The sequence below is a fragment of the Telopea speciosissima genome, chromosome 10 (assembly GCF_018873765.1).
Source record: "Telopea speciosissima isolate NSW1024214 ecotype Mountain lineage chromosome 10, Tspe_v1, whole genome shotgun sequence".
In the NCBI taxonomy this organism is placed as follows: domain Eukaryota; kingdom Viridiplantae; phylum Streptophyta; class Magnoliopsida; order Proteales; family Proteaceae; genus Telopea; species Telopea speciosissima.
The window spans coordinates 2,504,572-2,517,772 of record NC_057925.1 but is presented as its reverse complement, the minus strand read 5'-3'; the positions used below and the strand labels follow the sequence as shown (position 1 = coordinate 2,517,772).

The 13,201-nt window shown below is 37.9% G+C and overlaps 1 protein-coding gene across 1 annotated transcript in view; it reads left to right on the top strand.

Annotated features, from left to right (window-relative positions):
• The first annotated feature begins 3,438 nt into the window (after nucleotides 1–3,438).
• LOC122642680 (arginine--tRNA ligase, chloroplastic/mitochondrial-like) overlaps nucleotides 3,439–13,201 on the top strand; it is a 33,753-nt gene continuing 23,990 nt past the window's right edge. The window contains exons 1-9 of the mRNA XM_043836229.1: nucleotides 3,439–3,477; nucleotides 3,576–3,727; nucleotides 3,954–4,029; nucleotides 4,154–4,255; nucleotides 4,353–4,568; nucleotides 5,608–5,688; nucleotides 6,455–6,538; nucleotides 6,756–6,860; nucleotides 12,868–13,046. Of these exons, the coding sequence (XP_043692164.1) occupies nucleotides 3,475–3,477; nucleotides 3,576–3,727; nucleotides 3,954–4,029; nucleotides 4,154–4,255; nucleotides 4,353–4,568; nucleotides 5,608–5,688; nucleotides 6,455–6,538; nucleotides 6,756–6,860; nucleotides 12,868–13,046 (998 nt within the window). The 5' untranslated portion in view covers nucleotides 3,439–3,474. The remainder of the gene's footprint in view (nucleotides 3,478–3,575; nucleotides 3,728–3,953; nucleotides 4,030–4,153; nucleotides 4,256–4,352; nucleotides 4,569–5,607; nucleotides 5,689–6,454; nucleotides 6,539–6,755; nucleotides 6,861–12,867; nucleotides 13,047–13,201) is intronic.

The following is a 13,201-nucleotide window of genomic DNA, read 5'->3' as shown; positions in this document are numbered from 1 at the left end:
CAAGCGATAAAGATTGCCTCATCCCCTTTCGACAAGGTGCTCGGTCAGAATAGAGCGATGTTTTTGCTGCCTTGCTGTGTCTAGGGCGCACACGGGGCAGTAGAGGTCTTATTATCTTATAGGGGGACAAAATTTGACGGATTTGGCTTCTGTCCTGCTGTGGCGGGAGTTGGAGTGTCCAGCCCATAGAAATCACCTAAAAATAGAGGGTGGGGTGATCATTTTACAGGTGGGTCCTATGAAATGACCACCCCACCCCTGTTTTAGCTATCAGTTGGAGTGTCCAGCCCATAGAAATGACCTAAAAATAGAGGGTGGGGTGATCATTTTACAGGTGGGTCCTATGAAATGACCACCCCACCCCTGTTTTAGCTATCATTTAATTGGGCTGGATGCTCCAGCTCACGCCACTGTAGGACAGGAGCCAAATCGAAATTTTGCTGCTATGAATGCTGCTGCCTCTCTGGCAGCCAAGGAAATGATAAGGAAAATAGTAAAAAAAAATCTTAATCAAGGATAATTGTTACTTTACATTACTTGGATTAGAAAATAACAAATGATGGTTATCTTACATGTATTTAAAATCATTTTTTAATGAAAAAGCATATATAGTGGGGCAAGTTCTACATTAGTAAATGCCAATGTGCCATTATGCCTAATACACTAGAAAGTTGGTTAACCTTTTGGGATGGGTGTGTGGTTTGTGTGATTACACTTTCATCAAAAAAAAAAAAAAACAAAGTGCCATTATGCCTAATACACTTGAAAGTAGAAACCTACCTGTAAGAGGTAGGACGCTTGCCTCACGCTTTTGAAACATTAGGAGGAACTAGGCCTGATTTGGTATGATTTTTATTTCGAAGATTGTTTGATTTGATTTTTATACCTTATTTCAGTGAAGTAGGAATCAAATAGAATAGAACTTCTCAAATAGTTGAGAAGCTGTTTCAATTTTGAAATTAAAATTGATTTCACTCCTATTTTTTAAGGAGCAAATGGTTAATTTGATGGACAAAGCAGTAATTTACATCTATTATCTATACCATAATATGTAATTACATGTTCTATTTAATGTATGAGAAAAAGAATGTTGTCAGTCACGTGGCCCTTGTGCCCAGACATAGGAGCGTTCGTAGTTACCACTTAACCCTTATGAAATAGAAAATCTCATCCATGTTGATGCCCCTTGGATACACTTTCATTGGCCCTCACGTTGGTGCAACAACCAGACAATGATCTTTTCCCCTTAATGTATTACTTAAGGGAAAAAGAAAGCCGCTTAGTTGCGCCCCCTATGCCCAGACACATGGGTGGCGAAATGACTACCCCACCCCCATAATGGATGCTTGGACATGCACTCCCATTGGTCCCTGCACTGGCGTAGGGGCCACGCGATCAAGTAGTGTTCTCTCTCCCATTACTTAAATAACATAATTTAAATCTACAGAATTGGTCTGGGCCAATCCAGACCCAAATCGAGGCCTCATCCCATTCATGGCCCAATCCTTACCTTGATCCTGCAAATCCCAGCCCAAGCCTACCCTACGGGCTAAAAAAGACAACCAATGCCCTGAATGGGCTCATATGGGCTTGAGTTCAACGGGCCAAACTTGCACCCCCAGCAAGCACCCCAGATCCCCCGCCTTCAAATTAGTTTGAAAACTTCTTATTACCCCTAACTTTAAAGAGCTATTGGGAAATTTTTTCTTTCACCACTTTGGCTACAACTAGAGGGGGATCACTGTCCGACTGTGTGGTCCTTGAACTAAAACTAGGGCATCTAACGGGGGTGAGGTGGTCATTTCGCCTTTCCTTGGGCATAGGCAAATTGGTTTGTTTTGGTTTAAAAACTAGAATCTTATATCGATTCGGTTTCGATTTTATAACTAAAACGTTGAATCAAACCGAATTACCTATTTTCCAACTGAATAAGGAAAGGAACTTGGTAAAATTATACTCTTCTTTAAAATTTCAATCTATGTGAATGATAAATTCTATTTTTTGTTTTAATTTTGGAAAAAGTTTGATGGATTATGATCCAACAAATAGGGTTTTTTTTTTTTTTTAAATTGGTGAAGATATAAAATGTTGTTCCAAACATAAAAAAAATAGGATCTAAACCAAACCAAATCGAAGTGGTTCGATTTTGGTTTCAAAAGTTTGTTCCTATTCTTGGTTTGGTTCCATTTTTTATTTATACATCTTAAACCGAATCGAACCAAACGAATTGAAACCCTTAGGCCTTAGCCCAGGCTCTATACATTTTGGCAGACTTCTTTTTCCCAATCAATATTTACTTCCTAATTATCAACTTAAAAAAAAAAATAATTTATTCGTGATCGAAAAATAGGGATGTAAACGGATCGGATTTGGCTCGGATAGTGCCATATCCGCATCTACATCCGATTAGCTTTCAGACAGATTCGGATAGTGCTAAATGGATATGGACACGGATATAAATCAGATATTTTATCCGTTTACATGTAAATATAGCTTTTCGGATAGTTATAGTCTATCCATATCCGTATCCGTTTAACTTTCAGATGAATTCGGATAATGCTAAACGAATACGGACACGGATATAGGACTATTTATTTACACCCCTACCTAAAAACCCTAGGCAAGAGCAGAGAAGGGAGGAGGGAGAGTGACAGGAGAAGTAGAGGAGAATATATAATAGAGGAATGAACGGAGCATTTGTCCATCTAATATTATCCATCTGCAGCGTCCCTTCCATTGTTCTCATTCCATCGATTCTCTTGTTTTCACACTTCACTATCTCTTCCCAAGAGTGGTGAGTCGTCACACCATACTGTTTCCGTTATTTTCTGGTATTTCCTTTGGACTCTGTTTCTTTGTTCCTTAGTGTGGACTGCTTCTTGTAGATGAAATAGGTTAATCTCTTTATGCATTGCGCCATTAATGGTCTTTTTATGCTTGTTTCTCTTTATAATGTCTTAGTAGGTACTTTTGTCAGCTCGTACTTTCCTCCTGTGAACAATGGGAGAAATGAAATCTTTTTGGTTAGGAATAATTATTTATTCGTCAGTTGGGAGTTAAGCAGAGGCTTCTCCTCTTTCCACCCCCCTTTTTAAAAGGATTGGTTTTTAGGTTATTAGCTCTAATTATAATCATGGAAAATTTATATGTTCTTCTCTCTATACTCCCACAAATTCTGGAATATTTTATGTTAACATGCTTCTGCTTATGGTAAACAGTTATTAATGCAGATTAATTGAAGAAAAGTTCGAACTTTCCTTTCATGTTTCAATTTTTCTTTGCTTACATATCTTTTGGATATTCTAATTGTAGCTACCAGAGAAATGTGTGGATAATTGTTGTTTTTCTCCCCTGAAACGAAGTCATGTTATACTTTTTGTAATTTTGTTGTGGGTGTTGTGAAACTAGACAGATTTCTTTAAAGCGAAATCTAGAAGACTTATCTTCAATTCGAAGATAGCATCAGTTGCAACCATGGTAAGCATACCCCTGCTTCAAACCCATCTGCCCCAAGTTTCAATCTGTAAAAGATATTTGTTAGTGAAACACATTGTTTATCGTCTGAATTAAACAAGGCGCCACTGGAGGAAGAGAATCCTGGGAATGTGAAGCAACAGCTGTCGAAACTATTTGAAGCATCACTTAAAGCAACAGTTCCTAATGAGCTAGAGATAGACGTAGAGCCACTGGTTGCGGCTTGCACTGCTAAATTTGGCGATTATCAATGGTATGTGTTATTTATGTTTCCTTCTTTTGGCTTGGTTATTGTTCTAATTAATTATTCACAAAGTTTATGTGAGGAATATATCTCACATAGATGAAGTGGTAATTTGGAACTCTTATGTACTATGAAAACATATATCGAGGGTACTGTTGTATTCAAAACATGCTTCTATGTGCATTTATTTCGGAGGACCAAGTCAGGGAATAGATATCCTTTCTCTATGTTGTAGTAATAATGCTATGGGCCTATGGTCAAAGATAAAAGGCAAGAAGACTGAGTTCAAGGATCATTCCTCTATTGGACAGGTGATCTTTTAAAACTGTTTTCTTTAATTATTTAGAAAAATAACAATATTATTGTGGAACTACATCTTGTTGTTAGCCCTTGGAATGATTAGATGAACTAATTATGGGCGCTCCTCTTTTGCAGGCCCTCATGAAAAATCTTCCTAAATGTGATATAGTAGAATCTTGCTCTGTTGCAGGACCTGGATTTGTAAACGTTGTTTTGTCAAGCAAATGGATAGCCCAGGTATTGGCATACTCCTAAGTTTTCTCAATGGAAGTTCTCATATTAATTCTATGATCAGATGAATATTTCCCTTAATCTGTTGATACTATCGTTGCAGAGCATACAAAATATGCTTACAGAGGGTATTGAGACATGGGCGCCAAGATTGCAGATCAGTAGGACAGTTGTTGACTTTTCTTCACCCAACATTGCAAAGGAAATGCATGTAGGCAACTTAAGATCTACTATTATTGGTGATACTCTAGCTCGCATGCTGGAGTTTTCAAAGGTTGAAGTTCTTCGACGGAACCATGTTGGTGATTGGGGTACACAGGTGAATTTGATTGTTTAATACCCTGTCTTTTAGTGAAGCAATTTTATCCTCATTTCAAAGGTTTAGTCTGTGTATCCATCCATATCTCTGTTGCTTCTTGCTTCGTATATGTGTTTTGTAGTTAATAAACACCTCTCCTTTGTGATGGGCATTGTATTTGTCAAATATGTTGATTCTCTGTAGCTAACCTTGACCTGTCCCTTTCTTTTTTTATTCTTTTTTTTGGGGGTTGGGTGGGGGTGGTAGTGGTGTTAATATGTTATGTCTTATCTTGCTTATTTTGTACCTAATTGATTTCCTATTTGACAACATTGTCCTTTGCATTTACACACTTGGAAATGTGTTGAAACTCTTTTACTAGCATGGATTCAATAAAGATACTGTACTTAATTCTGCAGGTCCTATCCTTCTGAATCAGGCATTTCTTGTGAATTCCTTGATTGACAGATTCCAGTTTTGTAATAGTTAACTCCTTAGTAGTGTCCCGTCACTGAAACTATAACATTTATGATTGTTTCTGTTATTCTAGTAAATCATCCACTATTTTACTAAAATTGAGAGACCAAATTTTATTTTTTTGGTGTTTCACTTCTTTCTGGGATTCATGTGCTTCATGTGGTGCCTTGGTTACTTATTTTACTTAATTTCTGAAGAATGCTTTAGTGTGTATAATACATGGCAGTAAGGGTGAAAAATGGCTGAATTACATTTCAGATGAAGTATCCGGACAAATGGTTCCAAATGCAAACTTTATAATTTTTATGATCTATGTCAACCAGAAACAATTTGGAGAAGGAAAAGAAAAAACAATATTCATTCTCAGAAATGCTTTTCCAGAGTATGTCTTGTTGAATGACATTGCCATCCGAATGGCATGCTGAATCATGTGAAGAAGGGACTTCTATCTATTTATTATGATTATGCTACAGATGTTTAGTGGTAGTTCATATTTGGTATTATCAGCTCAAGATATCAATAGTTCTCTTTTTGCTTTTATTATACAAACTTCTAGGTTAAAGATTCTGTTTGTGTTTTGCAGTTTGGTATGCTGATTGAGCACCTTTTTGAGACATCCCCAAATTGGGAGGATGAAAAAGAAAAAGCTGTTGGAGATCTACAGGTGAGTTAAACTGCTTTTTAAGTTCCATTTGGATTGAGGATATTATACTCTTCTTGGTTCTTCAATTCACCATGTCATAACACATAGATGCCTTATTATGATTCTTCAACCAGTTGCAAATGGGTATGTTGTTGATCCATTCTGCATCTATTATATATTAATTAGGAAAGCCAATACCCACCCAAAAAAAAAGGGGGTGGGCCAAATTATTGCTGAATTACAAGTTTCCATATTCTTGTTCCCCTAACTGGTACATGGATAAATTACTATCCTTCATATGATTGGTATCAAGCATGTAGGAGAGTAATTCATTAATAGGAAATAATGGAATCTGTTTGAAGTTGAACATTTTATTTGATAAGCATGCAATGTCTATGCTTAGTACTTTTTGTTGGACTGCTTTGCTGCAGTTGACTTGGAAACTGGACCTTGATTTTGTTTTCTTTTCAAGTTGTATGGATGATTAGAGAGCTAGGTGAGGCCAATCAAATACTTCAGGATGAAGTAAGAAAAGTTATTCTTCTTAGTGAAACAGATTGTATGCGGTTATTTGTGAATTTGTCAAGGGGTATACTACGTTTACTTTAGGTTGAGGCTTCTACATAACACTCTTCTGTTTAGGAAATTTATTGTCATGTTCTAAATTTGACGTGTGCATCCCTTGGCATTCCACAAGACAACAAGATGTGCTTTGTCCAAAAAAATCATAGCATCGTACTATTTCACACTGGTGGTAATTGTCTGTCTAATTTTATAAGTGATGTAGGCTTTCTACAAGGAATCAAAAAGAAGGTTTGATTCTGATCCTGCCTTCAAGGAGAGGGCACAACACGCTGTGGTTCGCCTTCAGGTGAGGAACTTAATACCATGTTGAGACTTGTGAGTACTCATGTGATGTTGATCTTTCTGCATTAATTGATTATGGTTGGCAAGTTTCTCTCCTCATTTGCTGATCATGTGGAAGAACTCTAAATCCTTGCCTTTCCACTTTGAAGAGGAAGAGAATGTCTTTCATGTGCTTGCTAAATTTTCTTTGTATTTCTTCTGTCATTTCAATTGTATCTCAGAGTGGAGAATCCAAGTATCACACGGCATGGGCACAGATCTGCGAGATAAGCCGCAGGGAATTTGATCAGGTCTATAAACGCCTTGGAGTTCAGCTGGAGGAAAAGGTTTTGATCTTATCCTTGTCTTCTACCAAGTAGCATATAGGGCTTCAAGGAAACAAAGATGTTGTTGCTATTTTTATTATATGTTTGTATGTGTATTTGTATGTATAGTTATTTATTTGAATAAAGTAAATAATACGGAACAACACCGGGGGGCCCAACCAAATAGAAGTGAGAGATACAAGAAATCAAACCAACCCCATCAAGATATAGGGAATTGGCCAATGCAAGTACAGCAGTTATGGTGCAACATTAGGAGCTAATGATAGCAAGGTACTAAAACTCGGGTCTCGGTGCCAACTCGACTCTTGGAAAAACCGAGACGAGTCGAGATCTCGCCGAGTTGGTGCATTTTTTTTTCTTCAACTCGAAGCCTCAACGTTGGGTCAACCCGAGATTTGGACCCGAGATCCGAGATCTCGCCGAGATATGTCGAGTTTTGTCCAATTAGGTAAGGTATTTAAGTGGTAGGTGGGTTAAAATAATGGGTCGAAACCGAGATCCGAGATCTCGCCGAGATATTGCACTTTTAAGACTTGCAGGTAATCTCGTCTCGAGATTTCGAAAATCCGAGAAACTCGGCGAGATCTCGCGAGTTCTCGAACCTTGAATGATAGTACATGGCTATGGAATTTTTAAATTTTTTTTTTTATTTTACTTGTAATAGACTCAATTATAAGGCCTAAATTTTAGGTCCATAATGGGTTCCCTAATTTAGTCTTTTAATTTTGATTAGTAGTGAGGCCCATTAGTTATTAGTTGGGTATTTATTCTATTTATAGTAGCTAGCTGTCTTGTCGGTCCCACCCTAGTTAGTTTCTATTTTCTTAGTTTCCCATTGAATAAGGAAACTTCTTAGGCTGCGTATGTAGTTTTTGACTCATTTTTTAATTTTGTTCCTTGACAAGATAGGTAAGTCGATTTGAGGCAAGGCTGTGCGTGGCCCCCCCTCCCCCCCCCAAAAAAAAAAAAAAAAAAGAAAAAAAAGAAAAAAGATTTGAGTTGATAATGAATTCTGGTTTGTACCAAAGAGCTTGTGTGATGCATCTGGCTATGAGATGCGGTAATTTTCCTGGTGAGATGCTAGGGTGGTAGGTGTGATGCTGGTTGAGGCTTGAGTGGGACACTCGAGTCATATCCCTTTCCTTCTATCTTCTTCCCTTCCATTTTATCCTGCAATATAAGTGAAGGGAAAATGTTCTCTGTGGGGGAAGCACTGACCACACCCAGACACAGTGGGGGCAAAATGACTGCCCAGCACCCCATGAAAGGCGGAAATCCAGCCCCTGAGATGCCAGTGCATGCTCTCATTGGCTGCCACGATTGCATGGCCCCAGCGCTCCCCCCACAGAGAATTCTCCCCCATAAGTGAATATCGACTCCTGATTTCAATTATTTTCTGCTGCTTTTCTGTGGTTGTTAACGGTCTTTTTTTTGGGTGAATAAAAAATTCATTACCAAAGAAGAGTGAAAAAATACAACTTACAAAGCCTTGCCTTAATAGAGCGGGGGAGGCATGGGTTTGTTAAGGGTCTTTCATTACTTCTAAGTAGTGCTTAACAGGTCTGGGTTTACTGCTGGTTTAATGCAGTCAGATCTGACTTGTGGTTCCCTGTTCTAGTATTCTATTGCTATTGTTAATTAAATCCATCATGATGGGTTGCCTGTTCCTGGGTTGAAGTCAGCTGTGAATGTTGAAATGGATGCTCTAGGCTCTTGCAAGACATGGACCTTAGTTGATCTTCCTCCAGGTAAGGAATTAGTACAGTGTCATTGGGTGTATACTGTCAAGTATAATCCAGATGGTTTTGTTGAGTGTCAAGTATACCCCGACTTATGATGTTGATTATTTTGAATCTTTTTTGCTTGTTGCTCAGCTAAACTCTATATGGGTGCTTATTTCACTTACTGTTAATTTTTGAATGGCCGTTATATTAGCTTGATATAAAAAATGCATCTCTATGGTGACTTGCTTGAGGAAGTGTATATGGAGCAACCTTCAAGATATGTTGCTCAGAGGGAGAATGTTGGTAAAGTTTGCAGACTTTATAAAGCAATTTATGGTTTAAAACAATCTCCTTGAGAAAAAAAGGCCGAATCCAGTGCACAAGGCTCCTACCACTGCAGGGTCTGGGGAGGGTCATAATGTATGCAGCCTTACCCCTGCTTTTGCGGAGTGGCTATTTCCAAACTTGAACCCGTGACCACTTGGTCACATTGGAGCAACCTTAGCATTGCACCAATGCCCGCCCTTGAGAATGGTTTGGTAAATTCAGTACTATTGTTATTCGATGTGGATTTACTCTGTTATTCAGATCATTCTGTGCTTGTTTGCTGTTATGACTCTAGGTTGGTAGCGCTGGTTGCATATGTTGTTGATAATGTTATTGACAATGATTATTCTGGTATAAGTGAAGTTAAATTTTATTTATGGCAACATTTTCAGATGAAAGATCTGGGTACCCATAGATATTTTTTGGGGATTGAGGTGGTGAGGAGCAGTAAAGGCATTAGTCTTTCTCAGAGTAAGTATGTGCTTAATCTTTTGTCTGAGACTAGGATGTTAGCATCTAAACCTGTTGATACGCCTATAGATCCACATCAAAAGTTTGGGGTTGATGACGTGAGAGCTTCTAGATAAGCATGAATACAGAAGACTGGTTGGTAAACTCATTTATCTTGTCGAGTTAAGGTTATTTGCCAGTTCATGGAAACATCCAAGCGATCTCATTGGGAGGCAGCATGTCGAGTTTTGCATTATCTTAAAAATGCTTTAAAAAGGGTTATATATATATAGACCTAATAGGAATGCTGATCTTGTTGGTATTCTGATGTGGGGCTAGTGTTGAAGGTGATAGGAACTGGCTGTTATACATTTCTTGGTAGAGATCTCGTTACTTGGAGAAGTAAAAATCAAACTACAGTAGCTTAGTTGATGTGGTTAAAGTCTCTTCCTCAGGAGATTAGGTTTCCTATTGTTAAGCCTATCAATATATTTTGTGATGACCAGGCAACCATTTGTATTGCTAGCAACCCTGTGTTTCATGAATGCAGTAAGAACATCGAGGTTGATTGCCATTTTGTGTGAGATGTTGTGATGAAGAAGTTGATTGCTACGCCTTTTGTTGAATCTGGAAATTGGCTTGGTGATATGTTTACCAATGCGTTGTTTCGTCTGGATTTTCTTATGGGTTGTTCCAAGCTGGGCATGGGTGATGTCTATGCTCCGACTTGAGGGGGACTATTAAAACTTCAGTTATACATGGTGATGTTTAGTAAATGTTGATGCAATCTTGGGGTCAAAATACCTTATTTGGGTTCGCTATGGGCCCACTCAAATGTGCAATAGACAAATATTAAAGAATGATGGCAAAATCGTAAATATATCAAAGGTAGGAAAAGGGGGAGAGACAAACTTGTAATAAAACCAAAACTTGAAAGGTTGTTTATTAGTAACAACTAACAAGAGGAGGACTCAAAAAGGATTTGAATTATAGATTGAGGATTGACTTGGACAGAGATAAATTAAGGGGACATGTGGATTGTGGGGTTAAAGACAAAAAGGAGGGGTAATATGGGGAGTTTGGATGAAAGAAATAAGGAATAGATATTGTGAAGGGGGGGGGGGGGGGAGCGTCTTCATCCTTTGATGACCTGCAATGCGGAAAAAAAACAACACTTTGCAAAGGAAAGATCTCCTGCGATAGACCTCTGTTGGCTCTGAGATTTCAAGGGAAGGTCAGACAAGGATGAGACCTTATGAATGTACACACAAGTAGCAACCTAGACTGAGGGGGGAGGAGACCAGTCCAAGCTTTCTAATGGCTACGAGGTGGTAGTAGCATGGCAAGACTGAAATCTGAGAAGATGGGTCACAGTCACAACATAGGGGTCGAATGGGGGGAAGGACTCTGGGATTCAAGTCGTCCTAGAGTGAAGATCCTGTGTCTAGAATAGCAAAGAGAAATAGAAGAAAAACCAGAAAAGAAGAAGAATGAGGGAAGAAAAGAATGAGAGGGTCTTGCTGGGCAGGGGGAGAAGGGAAGAGAAGAGAGAGAGAAAGAAGAGGGAGATCGCACAAACAGTGGCCATGCAGGCTTCAACCAAAAACCAATTTCATTCCATTATTTAACTACAATCATCGGATTACAAGCATATTTATAAAAAAGAAATTGAAACCTTCCTAATTGTAGTCTAAAACTGAAATAGAAGTAGACTCTTACTCTATCTACTAATTATCTAATCCAATCTAAAAATTCCCCATATAAGATTAAAGTGCAAATAATAAGTGAAGTAAATAGCTAAATCCTACTGGATCAAAACTAACTTTGGACCCGGTCCATATCCATCTGGGCTCCCCAACAGGTTTGCACCGGTTCAAGGAAGTGCTTTTGCATCACTTGTGGTGACACCATAGAAAAACATCTCGGTTTTGCAAGAAACTGAGATGAGATGGCCATCAATTTTAAAAATTCCCCTATTTTGACCCAACTCGACATGTTTTGACCAAAACAGTCAATATTTCGCAAGTTTCGACCTGAACACCTATATAAATTCACTTGTCCCCATCGTAACTTGAGGAAGCCTGGCTCGAAACTAGGACAGACTTATTTATGCCAAATAACATTAGTAAATGTTTTCATTTACTTAAGATATTATTCATAAATAAGCAAATACCCCCTATTTGAATCCAATAAAAATAGTTAAAAAATCAAATTCCAAAAGGATAAAAAATCAACCCTCCCAGTTCAAGAACAAAAACTGAATTTTCGGTGATAGGTGCAATTTTCAACTTTTAAATGCTGGGGTTTTTCTCAAATCTAAAAATTCCATAAATCTTAATATGGTAAAACATTGCTAAAAACCAAAAGCAATTAAACCGTAAGAATTGTTCATTCAGTTCGCAATCATTTCTCTCTCTCTCTCTCCCCCCCCCCTCTTGTATAGCTTGGTTGATGAATGGCTTTGACATGTATCTTTGTTTTTTATTTTGAAATAATCGTTGTGAAATTTTGATAGTTTTGCAATTCAATCGATTTTAAGATTCATAATTTTATCTCGTTTGTGGGGGGCGGGGAAGCTTGGATTGGCTTCTGACAATGTTGCTTCCATGGAACTTCAGGTTCCTTCTCCCTCCCCCTCGGGTTCTCATGCTCCCTTTTGTTAGGCTCAGATATTGTCATTGTCTTTTGTGATCCTGTGGTTTCTTGTTGGGTTTCCTGAAGTTTCTTGTAAACGAGCGATTAACACTTATAAATGATAGAGGTAGTCTCCAATCTTCTTTCCATCTTCTTGATTGTTTTGTAGGAAGGTAGCTCCCAGTGACACTTGTATTCTTCTTCATTTATTTGATTGATTAATGTCTTCCCTATTTGATTCAATTCTTAACAGAAGTGTTTCTGTTATTGTCTCTCCCAAATGTATTTTTGTTTCTTTTTAGATTCAGAAACACTTCTTACGCCATGTTACCAAACACATTTCTACCCCACAGAAGTTCTCCCCAATAATAGAAACAAAAAAAAAAGCAAAAAAAAAAAAAAAAAAAAAAAAATCACTTCCAGCTTTGAAACACTCCAGCGGAACAGAAATGTTGTCAAACAGCACCTAGAAGCCCACATTGGATAATGGGCAGCGGAACAGAAATGTTGTCAAACAGCACCTAGAAGTCCACATTGGATAATGGGTTGACAATTCAAAAGGCCATCTCTTTTGGATAGGATAGCCTCTGACATGGTCAACTATAATTAAATTATTTTGTTCTGTCAAAAGAATAAGCATTCATTCTATGCATTTTCTTGCTCTTCACCACATTTTAATCTTTGTGCATTCAAATGGCTCCTTAAGATTTTTTTGAAGAATGAGATGATTTATCTCTTGCTTTTGCTGTAAAGTTTAATCTTAGCAGAACCCAAAACAATTGAACACGGTATGTGTTGACAAGTGACCTTTTCAATGACAAAGCAACATGCTTACAGCTTTTCTCTGTCTATTATTCTCTTTTCATGGCCAGGGGGAAAGCTTTTATAACTCATATATTCCTGGAGCTCTGAAGTTATTGGCTGAGAAAGAATTGATTAAGGATAGTGAGGGTGCTCGTGTGATCTTTATTGATGGGAAGGATATACCTCTTATTGTTGTGAAGAGTGATGGCGGTTACAACTATGCTTCAACCGATCTAACTGCTATTTGGTAAGTTTATTGGCATGCAGTTGGAAGGTTTTCGTATATGTAGCTCTATGCTACCATATCTTCTTTTCTTTTCCTCATACTAAATTTAGTAGATCAATATGGTGTAACCATATGTCTATTTTTCTAACATTAAGTTAACTTCTTAGTTTTAATCT